The sequence below is a fragment of the Mauremys reevesii genome, linkage group 1 (assembly GCF_016161935.1).
Source record: "Mauremys reevesii isolate NIE-2019 linkage group 1, ASM1616193v1, whole genome shotgun sequence".
NCBI lineage: Eukaryota > Metazoa > Chordata > Testudines > Geoemydidae > Mauremys > Mauremys reevesii.
The window spans coordinates 332812615-332837361 of NC_052623.1; the positions used below are offsets into that span (position 1 = coordinate 332812615).

The following is a 24747-nucleotide window of genomic DNA, read 5'->3' on the forward strand; positions in this document are numbered from 1 at the left end:
TTTAACACTCTATACCTGTATTTAATTCAAATTAAAAAAAAATCAAAAATTGTTTTTCCCCAAGAAATCATTGATTATCATCCACCCAAAGTTGTCCTGTGCATTTATGGCTTTTCAGCCAGCTAATAAATGTTTAGGACCCCCCAATTTCCATTCACATTCTTCTGTCTAAATTTTGCTCATAATGCACCTCAGCCCAAACAGGTCGAGAAGCAGGCCATCTCTCCCAGGGCCGCTAGATGGCACCGCGGCCTCACACGTTCCCATTCTCCTGATTCTCTCTGAATTTTTGATTAGCTGATCTAGCCCCAGTTTCAATTAGATTAGATAAAGAGGGGGAGGGTCTGCTCTATAGAAACTACTGGTTGGGACTTTCCTCTGTTTGCCCCTAATACATGTAATTAGATCATGGTCACTAGGCAACCATCAACTTCCAGAAGAGGATTTGGGTTATTTTTATTTATACTGCAGCAGCACTTGCAGCCAGCCACTGTCCAAACACACAGCAGCAGACAGATCTGTCCTTGAGTCACAAGACAAAGAAGCCTGGATGTAGGCTACGAACCACAAGCCCAGTGGCCAGGTTGAGAGAAGCCGACGCCGGTAAGTCTGTCCCCGCCGTGGCGAGCGCAGGGAGTCGCGCAGTGACTGACCAAGGCCTGGCTGGAGGGCTTGTTAGCCACAGGCAGCAGGGAGGAAACGGCCTCCGCAGCTGCCAGGCCCCTCTCCCCCTCCCGTCATGTGATCAGCGCCTGGAAGCGGCCCTTGTTTATAAACTTTCCCCAGCACGGCGCATGCGCGCAAGGCCCATTCATTCACACTGCGTAACAACAAGCCTGGTGGGGGGTGGGGAGAGTGGGGTCGCCCCGCGCCCCCCCTCCGGCGGCTGCTGACCCGCACTAGGGTTCCCTGGGGGGCGCTTCTGGCGGATTTGATCCCCTCCGGTTCAGGCAGCGCCGCCCCCCCCCCGGTGCAGGGGCCACACAGCGCAGCACCGGCGCTGCTCCGCGCCTCCGGCGGGGGCTGGCGCAGGCAGCCGGACGCCGAACTTGCGCAGGACTTCGGTGGCGCCCCGCTCCGCTCCCCACGGGGTGGCCGCTGCGCTCGGAGGCCCCTGCACGGCAGAGCCGGCGGGCGGGGGTCGCTCAGGGTCCCGCCGGCCCCCGCGACAGACACATCGATTGGGAATTTGGGTCGCGCTGAGGCGACTCCCGGCCCTGGGCAGGAGCCCGCGAATCGGGACCCCGCGGCTGGGTGGGGGAAGGAGCCGGCGGCCCCTGAGGCGGGGAGCCGAGCCAAGAGCCTCCCCCACCAGCGGCCCCTGCTCTCCTGCCCCGGCCCAGCCGCCCTCGCCCGGCCCGGCCCCTCTCGCCTCAGCCCAAAACTTTTCAGCACTTACCAAACCCGTCGCCATTTCGAGATTCCCCGCAGATTCCCCCTCCTGTCGCTCCCCCCTCCATGAAACCCCGCCCCTCCTCGATGGGACTCGTCCTCAGTGGCTGGGGCAGACAGGACTCAAGGCACGGCCCCTTGCTATTGGCCTTCTGGCCTGCCCGTCAGGATTACACCCTATAGGGCGGGCGTGTTTTGACTTTCCTGCGCGGACGATTGCACAGAGCGGAACGTCAATCACACTAAAGAGCACTTTCCGATTGGTCAGTGGCGATGTCCCTGCATTCTGGGAAATGTAGTTTCTTTTTCCATCGTGGGCTATTAAACGGGCAGCAGCTGGACAACAAGCCCCAAAATGCGCCGCGAAGCGCTCAGCTGATAGTAAACAAGAGTCATAGGGACACGTGTATTATCTGCCCCTCTGGTTAACTTTACCCAGGAGACTTAGCGGGTGGCTCAAGCCTACGCAGAGAGAGACTAAGCAGAAGTTGCAGTGGCTCCTCTTCAGCCCAGTGGGCACCTAGGTCTAGTGCAGCCGGCCGCAGTGCTGCTCACTGCCTCCCAGGCTGGGGGGAGAGCAGGTTCATGGGAGGCAGGCACATGCTGCCTTGTCTTATGGTGCCAAATGGGATGGGAGGGCCCTCGTGGAAAAAGTTGAGCACTGAGGCTCTAAACCCTCTCTCGGCTATCAAAGAGAGGCGAGAACTAACTGCCACTGGAGTCGGAATCCACAAAGGGACTGTGGCATTGCAACGTGTTCTGTAACTTTTAGATGTATAAAACACAAAAGTCACAGGAACACCACTGCAATCCCCAAAGCCTGCATTAGGCATCTAGGTTCCTTGTGCAATATAGGAGGAAAGATAGATGCCTAGCATCTAAGACAGCCATTTTAAGCTAGCTACTGGGAGATGTACATGAGAGCATTGTGTTCTAAGTCCTAGCCCTCTCATAAAGACAGGTGCCTCTGTCCAGGCTACAGGAGGCACCTAGCTCTGCTTAATGAACCACAAATGGGAACCCAGTGCCTGAACTCAGGTAGGTTAGGCATCTAAGGTGTTTCTTGCAAAAGTGATCTAGGTGGCTGCCTTGCTATACACAAAATGGAAAAGAGATGGTGGCCATAGGCGGGAAGTTATATACATCTGCGGTGCTCAGGCTCCAGGAATATTCAGGGCCGGGTGCCCTGCTCCAGCAATATTTGGAGCTGGGTCTCTCCCCCGGCCCTGCCTGGATCGGGCCCCGGCCCCCGTGGGCCTTCCCCCCCTCCCGCGCCGTGCCACGTCCCTGCCTGACAGAAATCAGCACGAGCCTCTTCCCTGCCTGCTTCCACTGCCAGAGATCGGCTCCCGGCAGAACGGCTGTCTGCTGCCCCAGGGTCCTAGTACTGGCCCCCCACTAATGGGAAGGCAGGCTGCCCTTACCCTGCCCTAGCCCTGAGCCTCTCCAACGCCCCAAACCCTCATCCCCAGCCAGAGCCCTCATCCCCCCGCACCCTAATCCTCATCCCCAGACAGAGCCCTCATCCCCCTGTACCCTAATCCTCATCCCCAGCCAGAGCCCTCATCCCCTCGCACCCTAATCCTCATCCCCAGCCAGAGCCCTCATCCCCCTGCACCCTAATCCTCAGCCCCAGCCGGAGCCCTCATCCCCCTGCACCCTAATCCTCTGCCCCAGCCCTGAGCCCCCCCCCGCATCATGAATCCCTCATCCTCAGCCCCACAGCCCTCACCCCGTACTCCCTCCTATCCCTAAACTCCCTCCCAGAGCCTGCACCCCTCACCCCTTCCTATGCCCCCACCCCCAGCCCAGAGCCTGCACTCAAATTCTGTCCCAAAGCCTGCACCCCTCATCCCCTCCTGCACACCCACCCCATGTCCCAGCTCGGAGCCTGCACCCAGCACCCCTCCTGCACCCTAATCCCCAGCCCAGGATCTGCACCCCAGACCTCCCCCCCCGAGCCCCTCCCAGAGCCTTAGGCAGGTGGGGGCAGAGTTTGGGGGGGCAGAGTTGGGGGGCAGGTTCTGGGCACCACCAAAATTTCTACAAACTTGCCACCTATGATGGTGGCTGCTCCCAGGGCCGTCCCTAGCTAGTCTGGGGCCCTACACAGCGCCCCCTGTGGGGAGGATAGCTTGGGGGGAAGGGGGGAACTGCTCCCCAGCACTCAACGGTGGCACAGCTGGGGTTGGGGCCAGGCCCCTGCACTTCCTGCCATGGGTGAGTGCAGGCCCGACCCTGCTGCAGTCTTCAGGGGAGTGGGGGGCGGATCAGGGGTGGGAAGAGGGGCTGGGGTGGAGCGGGGGCCATGGGGAAGAGGGGGAGCAGGGGCTGGAGCAACATGCAGCTGCGTAGGGTACCAGAGAATTTGGTGCCCCAAAGTTCCTGGTGCCCTATGCAGCTGCATACTTTGTGTATGGTTAAGGGCAGCCCTGGATGCCCCCCACCAGAGAGTATTTGCCTAGGATGTGGTTCAATTTTCCCCCTCAGGCAGAGGGAGAGAAAGAATTTGAACAGAGGTCTTCCCACCTTTTTGAGAGTGCTCTAGCCACTGAGCTATTGGATATTCTATTGTGGGTCTCTCAATCTCTCCTCTTAAAGCTGTTCCACTTTGGATAACTAATGAAAGAGTGATTGGTGCATGGGTCTCCCACGGCCCAGATGGCTGCCCTAAGCACTGCACTGCAGAATCATTCTCTCACCCACTTATTAAGTATTTATCCACATTTTCAGAAGCTGCCTACCAGGTCAGGCCCTGCATGCAACTTAGATTTTGATCCACTTATCTTTCATTAGTTAGTGGATCACTCTCAGGCTTAGGCCAGATCTACAGTACAGACCCATATTGGTATAACTACGTTATGAAAAATGTGAAAAATCCACACCCTTGAGCAACATAGTTATGTCGACCTAACACACACACACCCTACCCCCCCGTGTAGACAGCACTATGTCAATGAGAGAGCTTCTCCTGTTGACATAATCCACCTCCCCAAGAGGCAGTAGCTAACGATGCCGACAGAAAAATCTTCCCTCAAGCAGTACAATGGCACAGCTGCTCCGCTGTTGCATTGTACATGAAGAGAAGCCCTTAGGTGGGAGGTAGGTATCCAGTTGCTTACAGGAAGGCAACACTGTGTGTGCCCACAAAGCAGAAATGTAGGTGCCTAGGGAACTTGTACCCTGAAAACTTAGGTGCCAAGTGAGTTTAGGCACCTACATGGTTGAGTGGCAGTTTTGTCCTACTGCAGTGGCAACAAACTTTGAGACTCGGACTCCTAAATCTGGGATTAAGGTGCTTAAATACCTTTGTGGTTTTGGGCCTATAAGTAGGCAGGCCACTCATGCACTTTTAACCAGACCTGCTTTTGTAATGTTTGTCCCCATCCAGTACTGAGACAAAACAGGGTGTGGTTTTGTCTGGTGGCAGAAGAGGGATGCCATAATGGAGAGTGCACCACTCTACTCCTGTAGCCATGATCTTGTGCATACTGTGCATGTGAGGTCATGCCAGCAGGGACGGGGCAGAGTGCTGTTCAAAATGGCACCCCCATTTTGACCTCAGATGCATTGTGTGTGCAAGATCATGCCCCAGTAGGGGCAGGCCCACGCTATTTCCGGAATGTTCGGTATCCTGGAAATGTACTAGTGGGCACCCTATCTATAAGCCCAGGAAATCAGCCATAAAAAGTGATAGGCCTAGTGGCAGGGCTTTAGATGAATCCCAATGAGCACACTGCAGGAATCTCAGTTCAAGATAGAACAGAACCATTGAATGCTAGGATTTGACTATCTTCTCCATAATCTGTATCATTGTAGAACTCAAGGTGATCAGCAGCACCTATGCACGCTTCCTTAATCTTACTGAATTTTAAAAAGCTTACCCTTTGCTTCTGTGGATTTAGTTACTTCAAATCATGTTTGCTGTCACCATCTTCTGTTCACAAAACTAATTCTCTGGTAAGGTTCAGCTTCTTTTGCACATTTTGTAATAGCCTGCACTGGGGATTGGGCTTTGTCCAGTCTTGGAGTGAACAGCTGCTCTTCCCCTTCTTTCGCAACAGGAGCTCTTTCACTACCAAGCTGATGTTGCACTGAGTCACAGCATAAGACTGGAAGTGATGATTTTGCTCTTGCTCGGTTTCTGACTTTAATAATACTTTGTACTTTCCTACCACCTTTCAACTTAAAATCTCAAAATGATTTACCAGCTTTAATTAATGTTCAAAAAACTCCTGTAAAGAAGGTATTATCCCCATTTCACAGCTGTGGAAACTGAGACATAAAGAGGTTAAGTGAATTGCCAAAGGTCAAACAGTGAGTCAGTGGCAGCACTAACACTAGACCACAACTCTCCTGACTCCCAGTCCAGTGCTTTAATTATCAGACAACAATTTGGTTGCATTTAAAGTGGCAGTGGTAATTGAGGCTCAAAATGTAGTCTGGGGGAAAACACAAAAAATCCCTTTCTAGGTTCCTATGCAGTGCCCATCGATATCAGAGGGCCTCACATATAGTACTGAGCTTATCCTCACTGTACACCCCTGTTTGACTAGGAAGCTTCCCCATTTACTGACAGGGAATTGAGGTATAGAGATTAAGTGAGTTGCCTATGGTCACCCAGGAAATCTGTGGCACAAGTGGGAACAGAACCCAGATTTCCTGAGGTCAAGTGATGTTTCCTATCTACCAGATCACCTTAAAAATTCTAATACTAACAGAAATGTTTTGACAATTTAAAAATAACCATCAGTATCTTAATAAGGATATGAAAACTTCAGTAACAAATAGCTCAGAGATTGTGAGGGGGTGGATTGAAATCAGAAAAAAAAAATTCCTCCTTTTCCATTCCCAACCCACTCTCATCTCACCTAACCAATCAGATACAGCGATTCGCCTTAGAGTTTGTTACAATTTGGTAACCTACTATCTGAAAGAAACTAATAAGGGAGTGCACACAAATAAATATAAAGAAAAAAACCCTATATTCACTATAAGACAGGAATCTTTCAGGCATAGCCTATGATGCATTATCTTAACATGTGCGAACAAAGTGCTGTGTGAGAAAATGAGCAAGAACTAGATAAAGTTTATTGCCGTTACAAGAAAACTGGTTCCACTTCTTAGTAATGGCCACTAGAAAAGAGTACTATTTTCTGGCTGTTAACAAATGAATGCATAATGTAGTGCAATTCACATGAACAACCTTTCACAGGGACTACAATATAATTTACTAAGCATCAAGGTACACGTTATCCCAGTTTTACTTACTGAGCATCAAGACACAGGACTGCAGGAAGCAGATGCCTGATTTTACTGTAATTGTAAAGCAACGAAATCTTGATATTTGTCATTTATGGGAAGTGATAGCTTGTCCATTAGTAAGATAAAGTGGATTATTTCAATCCAGATGGATTTATTTGAAGGTATTTCACTTTCAGGAACATGCAATATCTTCTGGGGGTGAGAATCGGTAATTATAAAAGTCTTTATACGAGTTCATCGGACTAATATGACAAAAACAATGGAGTACAAAAGCTGATGTCTTACAACAGGGATTGGCAACCTTTGGCATGCGGCCTGCCAGGATAAGCCCCCTGGCAGGCCGGGCCGGTTTGTTTACCTGCTGCGTCTGCAGGTTCGGCCAATTGCGGCTCCAACTGGCCACAGTTCACCACTCCAAGCCAATGGGGGCTGCGGGAAGTGGTAACCAGCACATCCCTCGGCCCGCGCCACTTCCCGCACCCCCCATTGGCCTGGAGTGGCGAACCGCAACCAGTGGGAGCCACGATTGGCCGAACCTGCGGACACGGCAGGTAAACAAGCCAGCCCGGCCCGCCAGGGGGCTTACTCTGGCGGGCCGCAGACCAAAGATTGCCAATCCCTGTCTTAGAATCCAATTAAAAATACCTGTGCTTAATTATATACCAAAATAATTAACCTTTCACACACATTTCCTCAGTTTGAAAAGCTGACATTATTAAAAAGAATACATGTATAATCAAAGTAAATGTTGAGACTCAACTCCAAAGATACTGAACAATGAAATATAATATTAAATGTCTAATATTACAATAGGCAAGCTCAGAGATCTTTTTTCCTCAATATTCTGAATATTAAGAGTTTAAATTTTTTCTTAAATATTTATACACTTTTGCATAGGAAAGATTTTAAAGAAGCATTACTTTAGAAAATATTTCCACTTTGTTGATAAATTAAATATTCTTACATGAATTTTTGAATTCCTGTAAGTGCTGAAAGAGTAGACACTATCAGTACACATTAATTGTGTGTTTTGGACTGTTCTAAAGGAACCATTTAAAAAAACAGAGACATTAAAGATGCCTTTCAGATTAAGATTCTTATTACCAGCACACATTATTACATTTCTATTTTCAATTGGAGCAAAGGGAGAAAATCCATTCAAAATAGCAGTTCTCATCACATTATCCCACATTGCAATTGACATGCTCATCAGCAAATGTATTTCTAATGCGTACCTCTCTTGCCTTGTAATGTCAACCAAAATTTTATGAAGAGCTGAGCAACTAAGTGCAAGCTGCTTAATACTTGGTCAATGGACCGCTTTAAGATATTTTATGTCAGCTGGCTAAGGAGTGAAATGATGATGGTTTTCACAAATCCTGGCTTGTCTCAATATATAATTTTGCACTGTGCCCTTTTGGAAGTAGCTGGTGATTCATGTTGCTAGAACAAACAAGAGCATTTCCTTAAAGAAACTGGTCCTTCATTTGTCAATTCCATCAGGTCCTTTTTTTTTGGACCGGGAAGTATTAGACAAAATCATCAGGTTGAAAACAGACCATCTGTTGAAAAAAGTCTAGATCTGCTGCCCTTTCAAAGACTTCTATAGTATTCCAAAGAGAAAACTCCTCCCCCTCTCCTGGAATTTGCCCTACACAGTTTTGTATCAATTTTAATATTCCCTTTATTATTAGAGTCTAGACACTCAGCCAGTTTTTTAAAATTTAGAATAACTTAAATGCAACTTATTTCTCAGTCATAAACTCTCTACAATACAGATGCTTCAGGCTTTTTTCCTTTGTAGGTATCCATTTACTGACTGCAGCCTTACATTGCACTAGTCATTTCCTCCTAATTTCCTAGCCCTACAAAGCATTTTTTAACAGTGAATTCAGTGTCTAAAGGCACTAGAGTGACCACCTGGAAGACTGAAGTTCACTGTGCCTAGAGGAGGTACAGCACAGGCTCTTGCCCTATTAGATATAAAATATAATTTAACTAATATATATCTATTTAACTGCAGTCTTACTTTTGAGAGGTCAAGGACAAAGTTTGCTAAAGTCTAATGCTGCTTCATGTTCACACAGCCAGGCTCAACAGGGCTTTCCCCTCCACAGTTTCAGATTCCTCCTTTGTAGTCTAACTTGTCCACGCACATTTCTGAACAATTGTCTGGTACACCATTTAGGGAAAGGGTCATATTCTGTTTCATTTCCCCCCATAGCTAAGTGGTGAAATTATGGTCCACTAGCAAGGGGATGTTAAATCTCTACCTTCTCTCTGACTTTTGTTCGTGCTCTGTATAGGTGCATGCTCTAAAGGGAAAGGCCACCTGGAAAGAATTTCTGTGTGAGGGACAGAAAGGATATGGAAAAAATATCAGGGAGTTTTCACTAAATTTTCATTCCCACAAGTAGATGAATTTAACAACCCCACCAAACAGAAACAGTTCATGCTTTTCTTCTCCGCTCTCCCACTCCGTTATTTGTCTAATTAGGTTGTAAGCTCTTTGGGAAGGGACCTGTTTCTTATGGGTCTGTAGCTCCCAGGTTACTTTGGGCATAGTACAAATAATAATAATGATCTTGATTGCCATCTATCTCCAGATCCATGTTGGCAGAAGCCCTTTAGATGCAGATTTCTCCATTCTGCATGTGCACCCTCTCCTCCACTCCTTCAGATGCTGCAGAGGGCTCTGTAAGGTCAGCACTAAGGTAGGGGGTGAAGAGTGGCAAGGAGGCAGTTGCGGGACACGTGTTCCTCCCTCTATCCCTGTGGAGACACTTCAGAAAAGACAATACATCCTAATGCTTAATCATCTTTTCCATGGAGCTCATCCCTATCCCCTTTTATAGCACTTTCTATCCAAAGATAAAAGTGCTTTCCCCAAAATCTTACAGGGATTCCGTGAAGATTCAAAGTTCTTTACAGACGTTAAGTTTAAAAGTGCTGGTTAAATTCTAAATTTATACAGCAATATGATCCATTGGCACAGACTCCTGCACAGGTCAAAACTAATGAATATGACCGCAAGACTTGGGCCTTGCATATCATACTCCACAAAATGTATAACACATTGACAGAGAGAATATGTGCATATTCCATGAGTCTAATCCTCAGATTTAAATCTTATTAAAATGAATATTTTAATTGATTTGACAACCTGAGCAATAAACTCATGATATGTGCTTTCTATATTCAAACTTATTTATTTTCTTTTTGTATATTGTAAATCTTTAGTAGAAGAGAGAATGAGTAAAAGGCCAGATGTTCCATCCAGTAGAGGGCAGTGGTTCACAAACAAACCGTATAAAAGATTACATTAATGAAACTTGAAATAACATTGCTTAGGTTACAAAGGTAAGCACTCAATAGTTAGGAAATGCCAGAATTAAGGTTGACTGTGCATAATGATTTATATTAAAACTACATCAAATGTTATTAATGTTTAGTGAGATGCACCCAACTGAGCTAAAACCCCATTCATTATTTTAAATTGAAAAATTCATCTGCCAACAAATAAAATCCCACAGATTTTTTTCCCATTTACAGAAGCATTACAACAACCTGTTGCAACACAGAGCCCGACCTTGGGCCTCATTAAACCCAACATTTTGTGTTTATCTTATAATTATCACACCTCTTGCATTTGAATTTAGCTGCAGTTTATAACTGGGTAAGGAGGGTTTTGGGGGGGTAGGAGAGAAAGGACCATTGGTTTTCAGTAAAATGGTTAAAAGTAGCCATCACCAGACCATGTCCTGGCATTTGATCTATACTGAGTGAGTGTCCAGAGTTGCTGTATACACATCCTGTTTATGTACAAGTTATTTTCTCTTTTATTTGTTCCCAGTACATGAAGAACTGAGCAAGAGGCTCAACGTTTGTAAAGTTCTTCGAAGGTTTAAAGCACTACAAAAGTGTTAAAAATTATGAATGTGTTAATAAGTGGCTATAAATAATTCACTTATAACTATTTATAAAAATGAACACTGTGTATATATATATATACATATAAAAGTGTTGTTTATTGTAAGGAAACTTTAAATATAACAAACAATATTGAAAATATTGTTACTAGCATTCATGGCCTTGATTGGAATTCATCATCGGAAAAGTAATCATTAGCATTTTTCTGAATAACATTAAGCTAGTGCAAAAAATAAGTAACTTTTATAGATTAAGCATATAGAATCACGTACAGATTTTGGTTACCTGATGTTTCCTTCTAGTATAACAAACTTCACTTTTTTCAATAAATCAAAAGTACAAAGGCATTCATATGTGCAACTATTCATATCAGGAGGCTGTGTAAAAAAATTGTTGACACTTGTAAATTCTGCTGAGACTGTTTTTGTTAACAATGTTCATTTATAATTTATATCATATTATACGATATAAATTACATGTTAGTAATAGAATTGTATAATCATAGTTTCATATTCAAGTATGATTGTATAAATTGTCAGAACAGATCACTATAGCTACAGGATATATAATTATACCAACTGACAAACACAAATACATTGCATTAGAAAAGTCATTGTCTAAGAAGAAAAGTAAGGTGTAACTTTTTATTTGTTTAAAACAGGGATCAAGCAACCTTGTTGAAACTCTTCTGGTTCTGTCTTGGTAGAACTACTGCAACTTGTCATTATGTGAACTACCTTTCCACATGGAGCAATAAACATGTCAGTATATAATGTGAGAATTGGACTGTGTCTGATACTTCCAGTTATAGACTTTTACTAGTGAGAAATGAACCCTTTTTTCTTATTTTAAGTAAGATAATACTTTCTCCTTCGTCACAGAGCAAAACTTTACCCCATCCTTTGACTGATGCAATGACAGTCTTTTATGATATCTTAGGGGCCTTTGGTCTCTGAAGACCAAAGCAGAATCTGTCAGCTTTAATGACATGCTCTCCAAACATATATAAAACAGCCTTTCATATTATTGATCTTTTAGATTCACATTCTTTCTCAGACTTGCTGGTAAGGATTTCGGGGACCAAAAATTTTAGTATGGCTTTCAACACTTTATATATTACAGACCAGATTCAACTACTAAAGTCAGACTCTACTAAGAGAAAGAGATACAGAGAACATTTGACTTGAAATGTACAGAGAAAAAAAAGTGATTTCTAAGGACAAAAATTTAACCCTAGTGTAGACATCAAATAAATATGGGAAAGACAAAATGCATAAATTTGTAAACAAGAAAGAAATTAGAAGGAAAATGATGTAGGTTATGCATGATTAGATAGAATGTGACAATTGTCTACATAAAATACTTTTGCCGTTTTTTAAAAAACATGCTTGCATCAAGATTAATTTGCCAGCTTTCTCAACAGAGGAATATACCACTTATATGTAACAAATAAAAATGCAGTTTATTGCAAAAATATAAAAATCCCCTAAATTGCATAAGATATTACAATATTTTCCAAGTGGGCTTGCTGAAATGTGACATATTAAGCAAAGAGGACTTTAATACCAAATCACAAATGTTAAAATAAGACTTGGGTAATGAACTTTACACAAAATGTATTGTTGTGCCTTATTGTTATGAGGAATTTTGAGTTATTTCTTTTTTATACAGCTATAGTAATTGCAACATAAAATTATGACAATTGTAATAGGCAGAAATGGATACCTACAGCATACCTTCTGTATTATCAATACTAATGAACACTCTGTGCATTAATACTTTAAACATATCACATTCAAGCTAACAGTCTTTCCAGAAAATCTTAACCATTTTATAGAACAGAAGCTGGTTGAACAAATTCATCAGCATAGTGTTTTCTTGAAATCTATTCTTTATGAAATGCTGTATACAAAGAACTGATTTTCAAAAGGTGCTGTGCATCTACAGCTACCCTTGACTTTAACTGGAACTGCTGGTGCTAAGCTCTTCTGAAAATCAGGACCAAAGTCTATTAAATCCCTATTTAGTTTACTGATACATCCATTGTAATATGTAAAAAAGCAAAAACAAAAAAACCCCAACAAACAAACAAAACCCAAACCCTAAAAGCACAGAAAATGCTTGGCATCTACAGGAAGATAGACGTTCTCAGTGGACTAACCACTACTGTGCTATTTTCTCGTAACAGATCTTGTTGTTCCATACTTTATTTCATGCACTGGGATCAGCAATGTCCATGTTTGTTCCAAACAGAGCAACTAGCTGCTCCTCATAGTTTGCAATGTTTCTTTTCATAATTTCCATACAAGGTCCCAAAAGCCTTTCAAATGCCTGTACATCCATAACTAAGATAAAAAGGGGTGGGGGAAGAGAGAGAGAGAGAGAATGTAATGTGACCATCAACTGCAGAAATGAATTTCAGAGTTTATGACATTCATTGTGTAGAATTTTAAATTATAATGGGAAAGGCATCAATGAGGCCCATACTATGTCAGTAAAGCTGGAGATAACTTTTCCCATATGATTCAGACCTAAATAATACCTTGACCCCAATCGTGCAAACATTTATGCCTGTGCTTAACTTTATTAGTAGGAATAGTTCTACTGATATCAGTGCATAAGTCTTTGCAGGATCTGGGCTTTAATAATAATTGGAGATATACCTATTTCCTAGAACTGGAAGGGCCCTTGAAAGGTCATTGAGTCCAGCCCCCTGGCCTTCACTAGCAGGACCAAGTACTGATTTTTGCCCTGGATCCCTAAGTGGTCCCTTTGAGGATTGAACTCACAACCCTGGGTTTAGCAGGCCAATGCTCAAACCACTGAGCTACCCGTCCCTTCATGCTTTGGATGACAATTTAAAAGTATAGTTATCCATATTGGTTCACTGGGCATGTTAATCAGGAGAACTAAAAATACTGTAGTCAATAATTTATTTTTTACTTCAAGAAACTTTACATTTTAAGAAGTCTAGAACTAACTTTGTATCTATTACGTTAGCACTGAAAAATTTAGTAAGTCAATAAAAAGTCCATATGCAGGAAAACTGATTTTTTTTCAGTCACACACATAATTTTTCCTACAAGTTTATATAGTACAAATTATAGCATGAACATGCATATATTTTCAACTTATGTCTTAATATGTTACCTATGGCAGTTCTTATGGGAAAATACACATTTAGATGAAAACATCAAAATGAACACACACACACACACACACACACACTTTTTTGCTATCCTGGAATTGCCAGTAATTTATACATACTTTCCATCAAAACAGCTTTCCTGTTGTCTCATTCTCTTTACTTCCTTTCTCTCTTCAAAAAGTTGCTGGAGCCATGCTCCTGCTAACACATACCTGAACGTTTTTACTTCAGATATAACTCTTTGCTAAAACTGAGAATCTCACCATTTACAGCTTGATATCATGCACAGATTTTAAGTGTTAATTTTTTAATTGTTATCTTTGTTATTCATAAAGCACCATAAATGTGCATAGAGCCTTACAGACAGATAAAAGAAAATGTCCATGCCCATATGAATTTACAATCTAAACTGTATCTATTGCATAATCATGACTCAATATATTAAATAGTAAAATTCACTTTGTGGCACTAAAATAAACATGGCTGCTTACTTACTATAGATATAGTTAGGCAACACACTCTGTACATTCCATTTGAATGATTCTAACGCCTGGCCTATACACAAAGCTGCACCAGTTTAACTAGAAGTGTGATTTTAAACATACTTAGTTAAACCAGTGCAATTGTGTGTGGACACTCATATCAGTTTTGAATTAAACTAAGCTGATTTAAGATAGTCTTACACCAATTTAAGGATGTCTGTGCTAGCGGTGTTGCATTGATTAAGCTAATTTGGTGTCTAAATCAGTTAATCGGTGCACAAACTGTGTGTAGACAAGGCCTAACAGTGTATGGATGTCACACCCAAACCCATCCAACACTACACAAGAAGAGTGTGCTATCAATTTTTTAAATATTTTTTAATGGTTCAGCTAGCAGAGTTTTGTCCGCAGTCTGGGTAGGATATAATGCAAATAAAAGGTTTGAAAACTATCCTCAAGATTAGGTAGTAACTCTTCAGGGTATCTATTTATCTAGGTATTTATACTGTGCCTATCACCATAGTATGATAGCCTACAACTTTGTGAAATATCTAAGGTTGCGTAAATAAGGTTTGTCAAGGAGAATTCAGTGGTTGTTGGGAACTTTGTTTTGAAAACATTTTCCAAGTTAAGATTCTGTGGAATACAAAACCAACTGGGTAACTCTGGGAAGGGCTACAGCACACTGTACTTTTCTAACAGACTATAGTTATAAGAGGTTCCAAAAGGAACCTTGGGGTTAGACTAGATGAGCCTGGCGGTCCTTTCTACCACTATGATTCTATAATGGCTTCCGTTGAACTTGGGGGTGGTATCTTGGTTTGCTTTTCTTATCTTCTGCTCAAAGTTATGAGTCTAATGGCACTGAACCTATTGAACAGTAATCATAGTGGTTTCTCAGGTATTATCTGTGAGCTCTAGCCAGCAATGAATTTGGTCTGTGCTTACTCATCTGATGCCATCTTAACTGGTTCTTGTCATCAAAAGAAAGAAGAAAACTTCCTCCCTGAACCAGCCTCCAGTGGAACAAGGTCGCTGCTTTCTCAAAGGTGCCAGTGACCCAACAACTTGCCCACACTGGACCATAACAGATCTTCTTTCTTATCACCACTTCATCTTCCTCTTCTTTGGTCTTCTTTTTTCTGCTTGTTTATCTTTGTTTGGCTGGGAAGACTTATTTTTAAAAAACGAGTAGCTTTGTGAATAAACAGAGAACATTTTGTTTGTTAGCCTGATGTCTGTCATTTAAGAATACAAACTTTGCCTTTGTATCTTACAATTTTCCTAATATTTAGATTAATAAAATGGAAGGGTTATATAATGATGTGACTGAGAAGTTAAACCTTAAACCATACAAAATAATCCTATATTTCAGCATTAAGGGGTGCATTAAGTAACATCTAAATAAACCATAAACCATGTCAACTCAGTTGGGATGAGTTAATAGTTTTGTTTTGAATGTAGGTTCAGGGTTTTTTTTTAAATAACAAAATTATTGAAGGAAAGTTAAGTTAAAGAAATAAGTTTTGCATTTAGTTCTGAATGCAGTGACATTCGTGGTCATTTATCACTTCTAGTACTGAGTTACACAGTCTTGGTCCACTCCTGTGTAAGAGAAGGGAAGACTAACCCTTGAGGAATTGTACAGATGATGGCTCTGGAGGTGGAGGAACAGCTGTCCATCATGAACTTGTGCAGCTAGTCCCAGGTGAAGGATTGAAACCATCTTTCCAGTTCACCACTGCGGTCTCTCAACGGAGAAGGAGTAGTATTTGTTTTAAATGCCACAAAGATCCAGAAGAAAACACATGTATTTGTACATCATGTCCACAGACAAGATGATGTTCTCTATTAACACAATCACTATTATCTCTGCTCTGTGGCTCAGCCTGAAACCTGACAGAGTGACATGGGCTGGTAAAGCCAGAGACTTTGCTAACGACTTGCTAACTTACTCAGAAATGGGAAGTTAGATTAAATAAGGTAGCATGGAAGGTTGGTTATATTAAGCAGTTGTTTCTTAGGTGTTGGTTGACCACTGGGCAAGGACAATTTTTTATTTGTCTGTTAAGTGTTATGCAGATTAAAAGTACTATGACCTGGTCTGCACTAGTTGGAAACCATTTTCAATTCCATCTAAAGAGGGAAGACATTGGAGGTCCATGGTTGACACAGTTGTCAATTACAAGTAATTTTTCTAGTGTACGTAAGAATATACTATAACAGGTACAGTACAGTCAAACAGTCCAATGGTTTTAAAGCAATGCTACTGGTGACTGAAATCTGATTTTATGGTATGAAGGAACATACAGTAGTACATTATAAATGCAGCCTTTGATAAGTAAAAAGATTCTTTTTTATTAGTCACAGCAAACAAAAATATCACTGAATCAGTACCTAAACACTTGACAGTGCCAAGAGCAAATGCTGAAGCTGCTCGAGGTTTGTTAGTTACAAGAGCAAGTTCTCCAAAATATTGTCCTCTAGAGTACCGGGCTATTTCAACCGCCCCATTCTCTTCTACATCCTGTTTATTCTGAAAAGTCAGATAAGATAAGCATAAGAGTTACTTGCTGAATGTACAGTTTTACTCAAAATGGAATTTAAACATGTCTAAAGAATAAAGAAAACTGCAGTGAGATAACTAGAGACATCTGCTGTTTAACATTTAGAATATATTAATGACTTCAAGATTTTGAAAAATTAAATTCATGTTAGGGTTTTTACCTTCCTTTTCATAGTAATTCTCACTTCTCCAGATTCTACAATGAAAAAACAATCAGCCATGTCTCCCTATTAAAAATAAAAAAGCAAGTAATGAAAACATGAATATTGCTTTTTTGTTTTGTAGTAACAGTAATACATTAAAATATATGTAGCCAGAGGCTAACAGCTAATCCTCTGGTACCTAATGCAAAATGCTTTAATACATTCTACTTAGAAATCCACACTCATGGCACAGAAGGATTAAAATGTCCATACAGAGATGAGACGAGCAACAAGCTCTCCTGAAAGAAAATGACACCGTTGGCTCCATGTAGACCTCAGTTCTAAGCCATGGACAAAACACAGTATGAAGCACCAAGAGAGGCAAAAGAAGATATTGGATAACTTGGAGGATACTTATCCCTATTCCCCAAAACAAACAAGCTGCTTCCCTATGGATCAGTGGGCAAGAGCAGAATTGGGTTGGTGGACAGAAATAATCGGCCTGAAATCCAATTGCCACCTTCTTCTGTTCTAGAGGATTTTGAACTCATAAAATCCCAAAAATTATTCCCGATCATGGATGCTCAGGTATCAATAAGCATAGGAGAGGTTAAAGCCAACATCTAAGTCCAAAGGCAACACAGAGTCTGAGTTGCCTGCAATCTACCCTGGTGGAATTATCTTCACATTGTTCTTTTTTCAGAACAGAAACAGACACTCAATGATAAGATCCACTTTCAGCGCCTACTAGCACAAGCCTTCCTCTTCTATAGTATTTGCATAGTTTACTTTGTTCTGTTCAGACCAACAAAACAGGTTTCTTAAAATACGGCAGATGAAATAAAGTAGCTGTTAAAGTGGAAAGAAAACCCCCAATCAGACGCTGGATAAATATTCCACAACAGACATTTATCATTTACAGCTTTGTAAAAGCTAACAAAACATTCCAAATCCCAGAAAGAATTAATTACATTTTGTCATCATAGAGACACACTACTAACCGCAGATATGCGCAGTATGGAAATATAAAAGGGTAAAAAAGCCACTGGAAAATTAATTGAAATAGCCTGCCAAGTATTTGTACAAAACTTTTTTTTTTTTTGCTTTAAATTGTTATTTGGAATTTACATCATCATAACAACATATTTCTTTGAACTACACCATTTTTTTCAGACCAGTTTATTCCCTTTATGTGTACTATACTGAGACTCACTTAGTTTAAAAGAATGGATTCATTATAGATAATACAGTAGTTTCACTTATAGACGCAAAAACTAAATCAACTAAGACACTACCATACCTGAGTAATGATTTGTTCTCCATCTTTGTATATTTTGGTGCCTATTACATCCACCACTTTCAAGCGTTCAGATAGCTTTATAAAAAGAATGAGAATATTTAAAATGTTTTGCTAAAAATATTAACCATATGTTTTGCTAATCCTTAATACCTGTTTTTATGGACCTATATACAGTATAATATGTCCCTAGCCATCTGTATTGACAATAAAGGGATAAAGAGACCTCTGTTTAACAATTTTCCAGGGAATGGTTTACCAACATACACCTCTACCCGATATAACACTGTCCTCGGGAGCCAAAAAATCTTACCCTGTTATAGGTGAAACTGCGTTATATCGAACTTGCTTTGATCCGCCAGAGTGCGCCGCCCCGCCCCGGTCCCCCCAGAGCACTGCTTTACCGCGTTATATCCGAATTCGTGTTATATCGAGGTAGAGGTGTACGTGTTAATTTTCTATTTTTGTATGGTAAATCTACATGCTCTAAGTCTTCCAAAATACGTACTGGAGAAAGTGCATGTGTGTGCAGAAAAATATATCTTTTAAATGAAAGTATTCACTTTTTTCAACATGCCCAAAGCACTAGTTCAGATTATTAATATCCAGCAAAAATTCAGTTTAAGAAATGGAAGGCTGGAAAGCACAAACATATTCTAATCTTTTGCAGTAGTATGGCCTCTATCCTACAAGTTGATTTGCACAGGCAGACTCCTGTTCCAGACAGATCCCGATTAGGGGACTGCTGTGTGGATCAAATTATAGGATCAAGCTTTATGAAGAAACTAAAATAGTCAATGGGGGGGATCAAATTGGAAATTTCAACACTTTTCCTCAGAAGTCCCTTCTCCAAAAATAAAGATGTGCAAAATTTTAATCTAGAGGAAGTTTTTATTCCAAGATAAAATCCCATGCCACAACTACTAAAATAATGCAATTGAAAGCTTACTTCTAAAGATTTAAGGAATGGCAATGATTGAATAAAATTTTCATACATTCTTCTCTTTTTGGCATTGTTTTTTACAATGATTCTCCGGAATGTTACCCTGTCCTGAAAACACAAAGAGAAGAAAAAAAGTATATTAAAGGAAAATGTTAGCACAGGATGGAAAATGCATAAAAGAAATAGGTAAAATTTATAATGATTATAATCAGCCACTAGAGAGCAATTTTATGTGTTTTTAAGTACTTCAGTGAGGCCTTCTATTAAAAGGCGCATAATAAATTTGATATTTTAAATTGTATCAGTTCAAATAACTGATTTTTCTGATAAGAGATCTTTGAAGTCAAATCTCTTGCCCATCTTTTTATACCTCTTTTAAAAATTCATCTTCCTTGGTGATGTTTGCAAGGGTTTTTTGCGCAGGCCCAAGAGCAACACCAAACATTGTGGTGCCCACTCCTTCTCACCTGCCTACTTCTGTGCACAGCTGCTGCCTATTGAGTTTCAGAGTCAGCTGTGCAGCAGCAGTTACTGGCCTTCTTGTCTGCCCAGGGAAGAGCATATACACAAACTGCCCCCAGACAAGATGCATGAGATAGGAAATACAACTGGACATCAACAAAACTGAAACTGACTCTACACAAACAGCTGATGAATCAACAAATGGGAAACTGAAAAGTGATTTCTCCTCCCCACCCCACAATCAGTTTCAGCTCTAGTAATCTTATATTGTTACTTGTAAAAATAGCAATTACAACACTTTCAGATGGAAATGTAATTTTTAAGATGATTTTAAGTGTCCCTTTAAGATCTTGTTTTACTTATAAATTCAGAAGGATGAATAATGTCTGTGTAATCCAACTAAATGTTAGGGCATCCCAAGACAGCCTTCTTAACTAATTACAGAGAATTAATTAGTCTTTCAGACCATAAAAACGTTCAATTTTTGACTCCTATTCAGATTTCTATGATTTTATATTTTTGAGGCAGATTGGCTGTTTACCTTCCTTTTTTGAACCAACATTCCACCTAATACAGGTTTAGGAACCAGACACATAGACCCAAACTCACAAAGATACTTAAGTACCTAAGCTCCAGATTGAGGTGCCGAAGTCCCAGTTCTGGATCTGCTGCAATCCACAAAATTATCTAGGTGCCTAAACTGGGTGTCTATTTTTCAGAGTAAAAGTTCCCTTGGTGCCTCTGTTTCTGCCTCTGGGCATCTATATCCAGATGCCTAACCCCACCTAACCCCGCCCCCCAAACCAGGGGAAGATACGTGTTCATCCACCTAAGTTGCATGTGGGTCCTGATCCAGTAGGCATGCTCACCAACTGGATCAGATCCCATTCAAAATCCAGCTACCAGAGGAGGAGGAGGTGGAGATGATGGTGTCCACCTTATAACTTTTAATTTAGTGGTTCAAGCACTCACCTGGGAGGTGGGAGACCCAGGGTTCAGTCCCTCTACTCCAAAAACTCTTTCATTATTTATCCACAATGGAACAGCTTCAGCAAGAGAGAGCCATGTCAAAATATCCCACAGCTCAGTGGTTAGAGCACTCTCCTGAGAGGTGAAAAACCTCTGCTCAATTTTTTTCTCCCCTCTGGCAGAGAGGGGAGAGTTGAACCTGGGTCTGCCCACATCTCAGCCCCAGTGAGTGTGCTAACCACTGGGCTACAAGTTAGGCACCACCCCCCATTTTGTGTGGAGCAAGGCAGGCACCTAACTCATTCCTGCAAGAGGCACCTAAGCTGCCTGACTCCAAGAGAGGGATTCCCGGTCCTGGATCACTAACCAAAGATAGGCATACCCCTGAAGTCTGGACTTAGGCGCCTACCTCTGAGAGAGAGGTGGGGCTTAGTACACACCCCTCTCATCGCATCTCCCTCTGGCTAGCCTAGGCTGTTTCTCACATAACGTGCTGGCTTTTATGGATCACATTCTAAGGGGACTATCCCTCCCCTTTCATTGTACAGGGAGCCTTGCACTGAAGTTCGCTTGTGGATCACAGTGTGGTTCCTGTAATTTTCTAGGCACCCAAAAATAAGGAACCATGATGCTCCACACTGCAACGCCCAAGTCCCTTCATGGATCCCACCCATGCTGCCTAACCTTTCAGGCTCAGTTGCAGACTATGTTTATTACCAACATATATTAGCTTTGTATGACAAGTTTGGAGTAAGTGACTCCAGGAAAACAAAATATATAATTTCAGATGATTAAAAAATTATCAGAAACGTTGCAGTTAAATCATTTCATCCCACAGTTCTCAGCACATTTATTTCAAGTAATGAGCTTCATGTTAGCTAAACCAAACACATGGGACCAGATCCTTGGCACCACTTCAGCAGCACAAAGGGGCCATAAAACTTCCCTATGTGGGCAAAGGGAATTCCCTGGGGTGAGACAATCCTTTAAGCAGAAAGATGGGTTACCCAACTGTATGCCATCCTCTCTTGTTCTCACACCACCCAGCTCAAGGGGATGTGGCTGGAATGCACTGTAATCCCACTAGTACAATGGCCCTGGGTGGCCATTACAATCCATTGCAATTTAGAGCATTATTCAGGCTGCTCCAAGTTATGTAGAAAGCTCAGCAGTCTAAGGGAACAAGGGGGCAGAAAGCCACCTATGCTCCCCTACACCAAGCACTGCTCTGAATTGGCACCTTGGAATCAGTTACCAGACCAACATATAAGCCTTGAAGTAGAACAGCTTTCTCAAAGTACCTATTGCGCAGATTCCAGATATAGTAAGCTTAACAAATAGCACCATGTGGATTTTTTATAGTGTAGCCAAATGCATTCATGTTTTTTGAGATCTAAAAAAATATTTACTATTTGGCAAAATAATTGCCATGTCTCTTACAGATGGAAACATGATAACTAAGCTCTGAAAGTTATTGAGGTATTTTCCAAAATTACTTTTGTTGTAGTACTTATATCAAATTCCCATTCAAGTTTGCTTGAAGCATATGTTCAGGGTCTGAGAAAAGACAGTATTTGTCTAGGATTTTTCTGCAAGTTTTAAAAGGCTTCTATTCTAATGATACATTTCCAATTATAAGACAATATTTCAATTTCAAATAGCTGTAGATACAGCTATACAATTTTAAATTATTTTATATAAAGACAAAAATGTTTTAATGAAAAATACATTCAAACATACATTTCACTTACCAAACCCCATACAGCACCAGGAGATGTAGCAATTATGGTAGCTGCTCTGGGTGTATTGTACATTAAGGCCAACTCACCAAAACTTCCACGGTTATCATAGGTACCAACACATCTCCCAACACCGTCACATTTTACATAAATGTCATATGTTCCTCTGTTAACAAAATACACAAATACGGTGAGTAAACATCCACCCTTTCCACTCCCCCATGTTCCTTACTGAGCAGTTAGCTGGTTTAGTTTACTACCTTGTTTGTTTAGTTTACAAGTTGATTATGCACCACGCATTACACTGATGGTGTAAATACACCACTGATGGTGTAAATATATTACACTGCTCCGGAAATATAAATTTTGTTCAGTTAAATGATACTGAGTAGCTTGCAGGATCATCTCACTTATTTGTGTTTGCCCTAGAAACGGGAGCTATTTTAAGGGGGACAGTTGCTACTTCTTTGTGAGGACATGGTAACTTTGCACTTGAAAAATAAAAAAAAATTCAGAATTGGAATTACAATTATAAATTACATATAAATAAAATCAAAATGGCAATTATTAAAAAATAAAGATGAACAAATTTTGAGCCTAAATTATTTAACAAGTTCTTTTTAACCATGAAACTGTGTAATGTACAAAGTCGTCACAAAGAAATGGTTTCTGAAAACTATGCTTCTGTCCTTAAATTAATTTAAAATGTAAAAGTTCTTTCACATGTAAAATGTTTTTTAAAACAGTAATTGGTATATTGCAATATACAGTTGCATTAGTGAGAATGGTGGCAAAACATACCGTGAGTCCTTATCTAAAAAGTAACAAATACAAAATAAAAATATTGTATACTCATCTAATATAAAGTTTTAACTTTAAACATCAAAGCAAACCTACAAAAGTATTTATCGATAGTTGTTGCTCTGAGAAAGAAGTAAAATATGACAGCCACCAACTCTGATGCTGGGTCATTAGGTTGTTCAGTGCCAAATATTTATAGCCTTCCTTTTTGGAAGTAGCTGGAATGGAATGCATATGTCTCTACAATTCCTTTCCCTTCATAGTCAAGGACTCTGTAGACAGATAGTCAGAGTCACCTAGACGTGAAAGCTATGTATCTGGAAGAACTCAATGGAGTCCCTGCCGCTTTCTGAAGAGGAAGTGGCTAAGCCATAAGCCCAGAAAAATGGGAGAAACTTGGATCCTCCCATGAAGAATCCCAACTCTGTGTCACAGTCTCCTCAGAGATATACAGAGTACATTGGGGATTCTCTCTAGAAGCCAGCATTAATAGCCCTGACTATATCATTGTATCCTACCTGAAACTGAAGACAGAAGGTAGAAAAAGTTTAGTGCAGAGGTTCTCAAACTGTGGTCCGCAGATAGTCCCCTCTAAGCTGCATGCCTGGGCGGCTGCACACAACAGAATGAAGGGCCACCCACCTAATTAGTGGAGCTGCGCAGGTATGGCCCTACTAATTAGGTGCCTTGACCCTGGAGAAGTCGCACATGTAAGGAGAGGTGGTGGCCTTGGGGGGGAATAAGGGGCAAGTGGGAGAGGACAGTGGGGTGAGAAGAGGGAGCGGGGGGAATTTGGGATGTGCAGGGCTGCGGCGGCCAGAGAAAGAGGTGACTTTCCCCAGCGCCAGGGCTATGGCTGCCTGGGAGAGACAGCCTCCTTCCCAGCCTCAGCTCTGTGGCTGCTGTGGTGGGTGAAAGACCCCCCTCCTTCCCAGCCTCAGCTCTGTGGCTGCTGTGGGCGGAGGAGAGATCCCACTCTTTCCCAGCCTCAGCTCTGTGGCTGCTGTGGTGGGGGAAAGACCCCACTCCTTCCTAGCCCCGGCTCAGGGGCTGCCGCAGCAGGGGAGAGAGGGAGAGACTCTCCCTCCTTCCCAGACCCAGTTCAGGGCTGCTGCAGTGGGGAGAGAGGAAGAGATCCCCCTTCTTCCCAGGCCCATCTCGGGTGCTGCTGCGGCGGGGGAGAGAGGGTACATCCATCGCATTAGAAAGGTGAGACTACTGATATTAAAATATGATTTGTGTGCTTTTATTTGTAGAACAAAAAAATGTTAATTCTTATTAATTTTTTTTTATATAACACTTCTATCCAAAGCGCTTTACCATAGTTAGCTAACGGTACAAACAACATTTGGAAAGATCATTAAATGGTCCACTGAAACCCACAGAAATTTTCAAGTGGTCCGCAAAAAAAAAAGTTTGAGAACCATTAGTTTAGTGCATTGACCTATATTGATGACTTGGTAAGAATTTAACCAAATGTCAACAGCAGCAGCAGCAACACAAAGAGTGCTCCCAAATCACTGTTTCAGCAATTATAGCTCTCATTTTACCTATTAATCTGACTATGAAGAATTAGACCCATATGGGAAGTGTAGTTAAAATTTGTGCAA

The 24747-nt window shown here is 41.7% G+C and overlaps 2 protein-coding genes and 1 long non-coding RNA gene across 7 annotated transcripts in view; 1 reads left to right on the forward strand and 2 right to left on the reverse strand.

The window, feature by feature from the left end:
- HBP1 (HMG-box transcription factor 1) overlaps nucleotides 1-1443 on the reverse strand; it is a 33263-nt gene extending 31820 nt beyond the window's left edge. Inside the window, exon 1 of one of the 3 annotated variants that reach the window (XM_039516814.1) lies at nucleotides 1400-1443. In XM_039516814.1, the coding sequence (XP_039372748.1) occupies nucleotides 1400-1414 (15 nt within the window). In that variant the 5' untranslated portion in view covers nucleotides 1415-1443. Of the gene's footprint in view, nucleotides 1-565; nucleotides 585-1399 lie in introns of those variants that run through there. The other 2 variants (XM_039516823.1, XM_039516834.1) reach the window with 2 other exon arrangements.
- Nucleotides 788-9965, forward strand: LOC120392231. The gene is made up of 3 exons (XR_005591621.1): nucleotides 788-2430; nucleotides 9264-9371; nucleotides 9898-9965. It is a non-coding gene; the product is annotated as an uncharacterized LOC120392231 (long non-coding RNA).
- A 788-nt stretch (nucleotides 9966-10753) lies between these two features.
- The window catches only part of PRKAR2B (protein kinase cAMP-dependent type II regulatory subunit beta), a 173677-nt gene continuing 159683 nt past the window's right edge, over nucleotides 10754-24747 (reverse strand). For 2 of the 3 annotated variants that reach the window (XM_039516869.1, XM_039516887.1), the window contains exons 6-11: nucleotides 22349-22502; nucleotides 19173-19274; nucleotides 18227-18301; nucleotides 16945-17010; nucleotides 16615-16753; nucleotides 10992-12932 (exon numbers count right to left, since the gene is read on the reverse strand). In XM_039516869.1, coding sequence (XP_039372803.1) covers nucleotides 12799-12932; nucleotides 16615-16753; nucleotides 16945-17010; nucleotides 18227-18301; nucleotides 19173-19274; nucleotides 22349-22502 — 670 coding nt within the window. In that variant the 3' untranslated portion in view covers nucleotides 10992-12798. Of the gene's footprint in view, nucleotides 10965-10991; nucleotides 12933-16614; nucleotides 16754-16944; nucleotides 17011-18226; nucleotides 18302-19172; nucleotides 19275-22348; nucleotides 22503-24747 lie in introns of those variants that run through there. The other variant, XM_039516878.1, reaches the window with a different exon arrangement.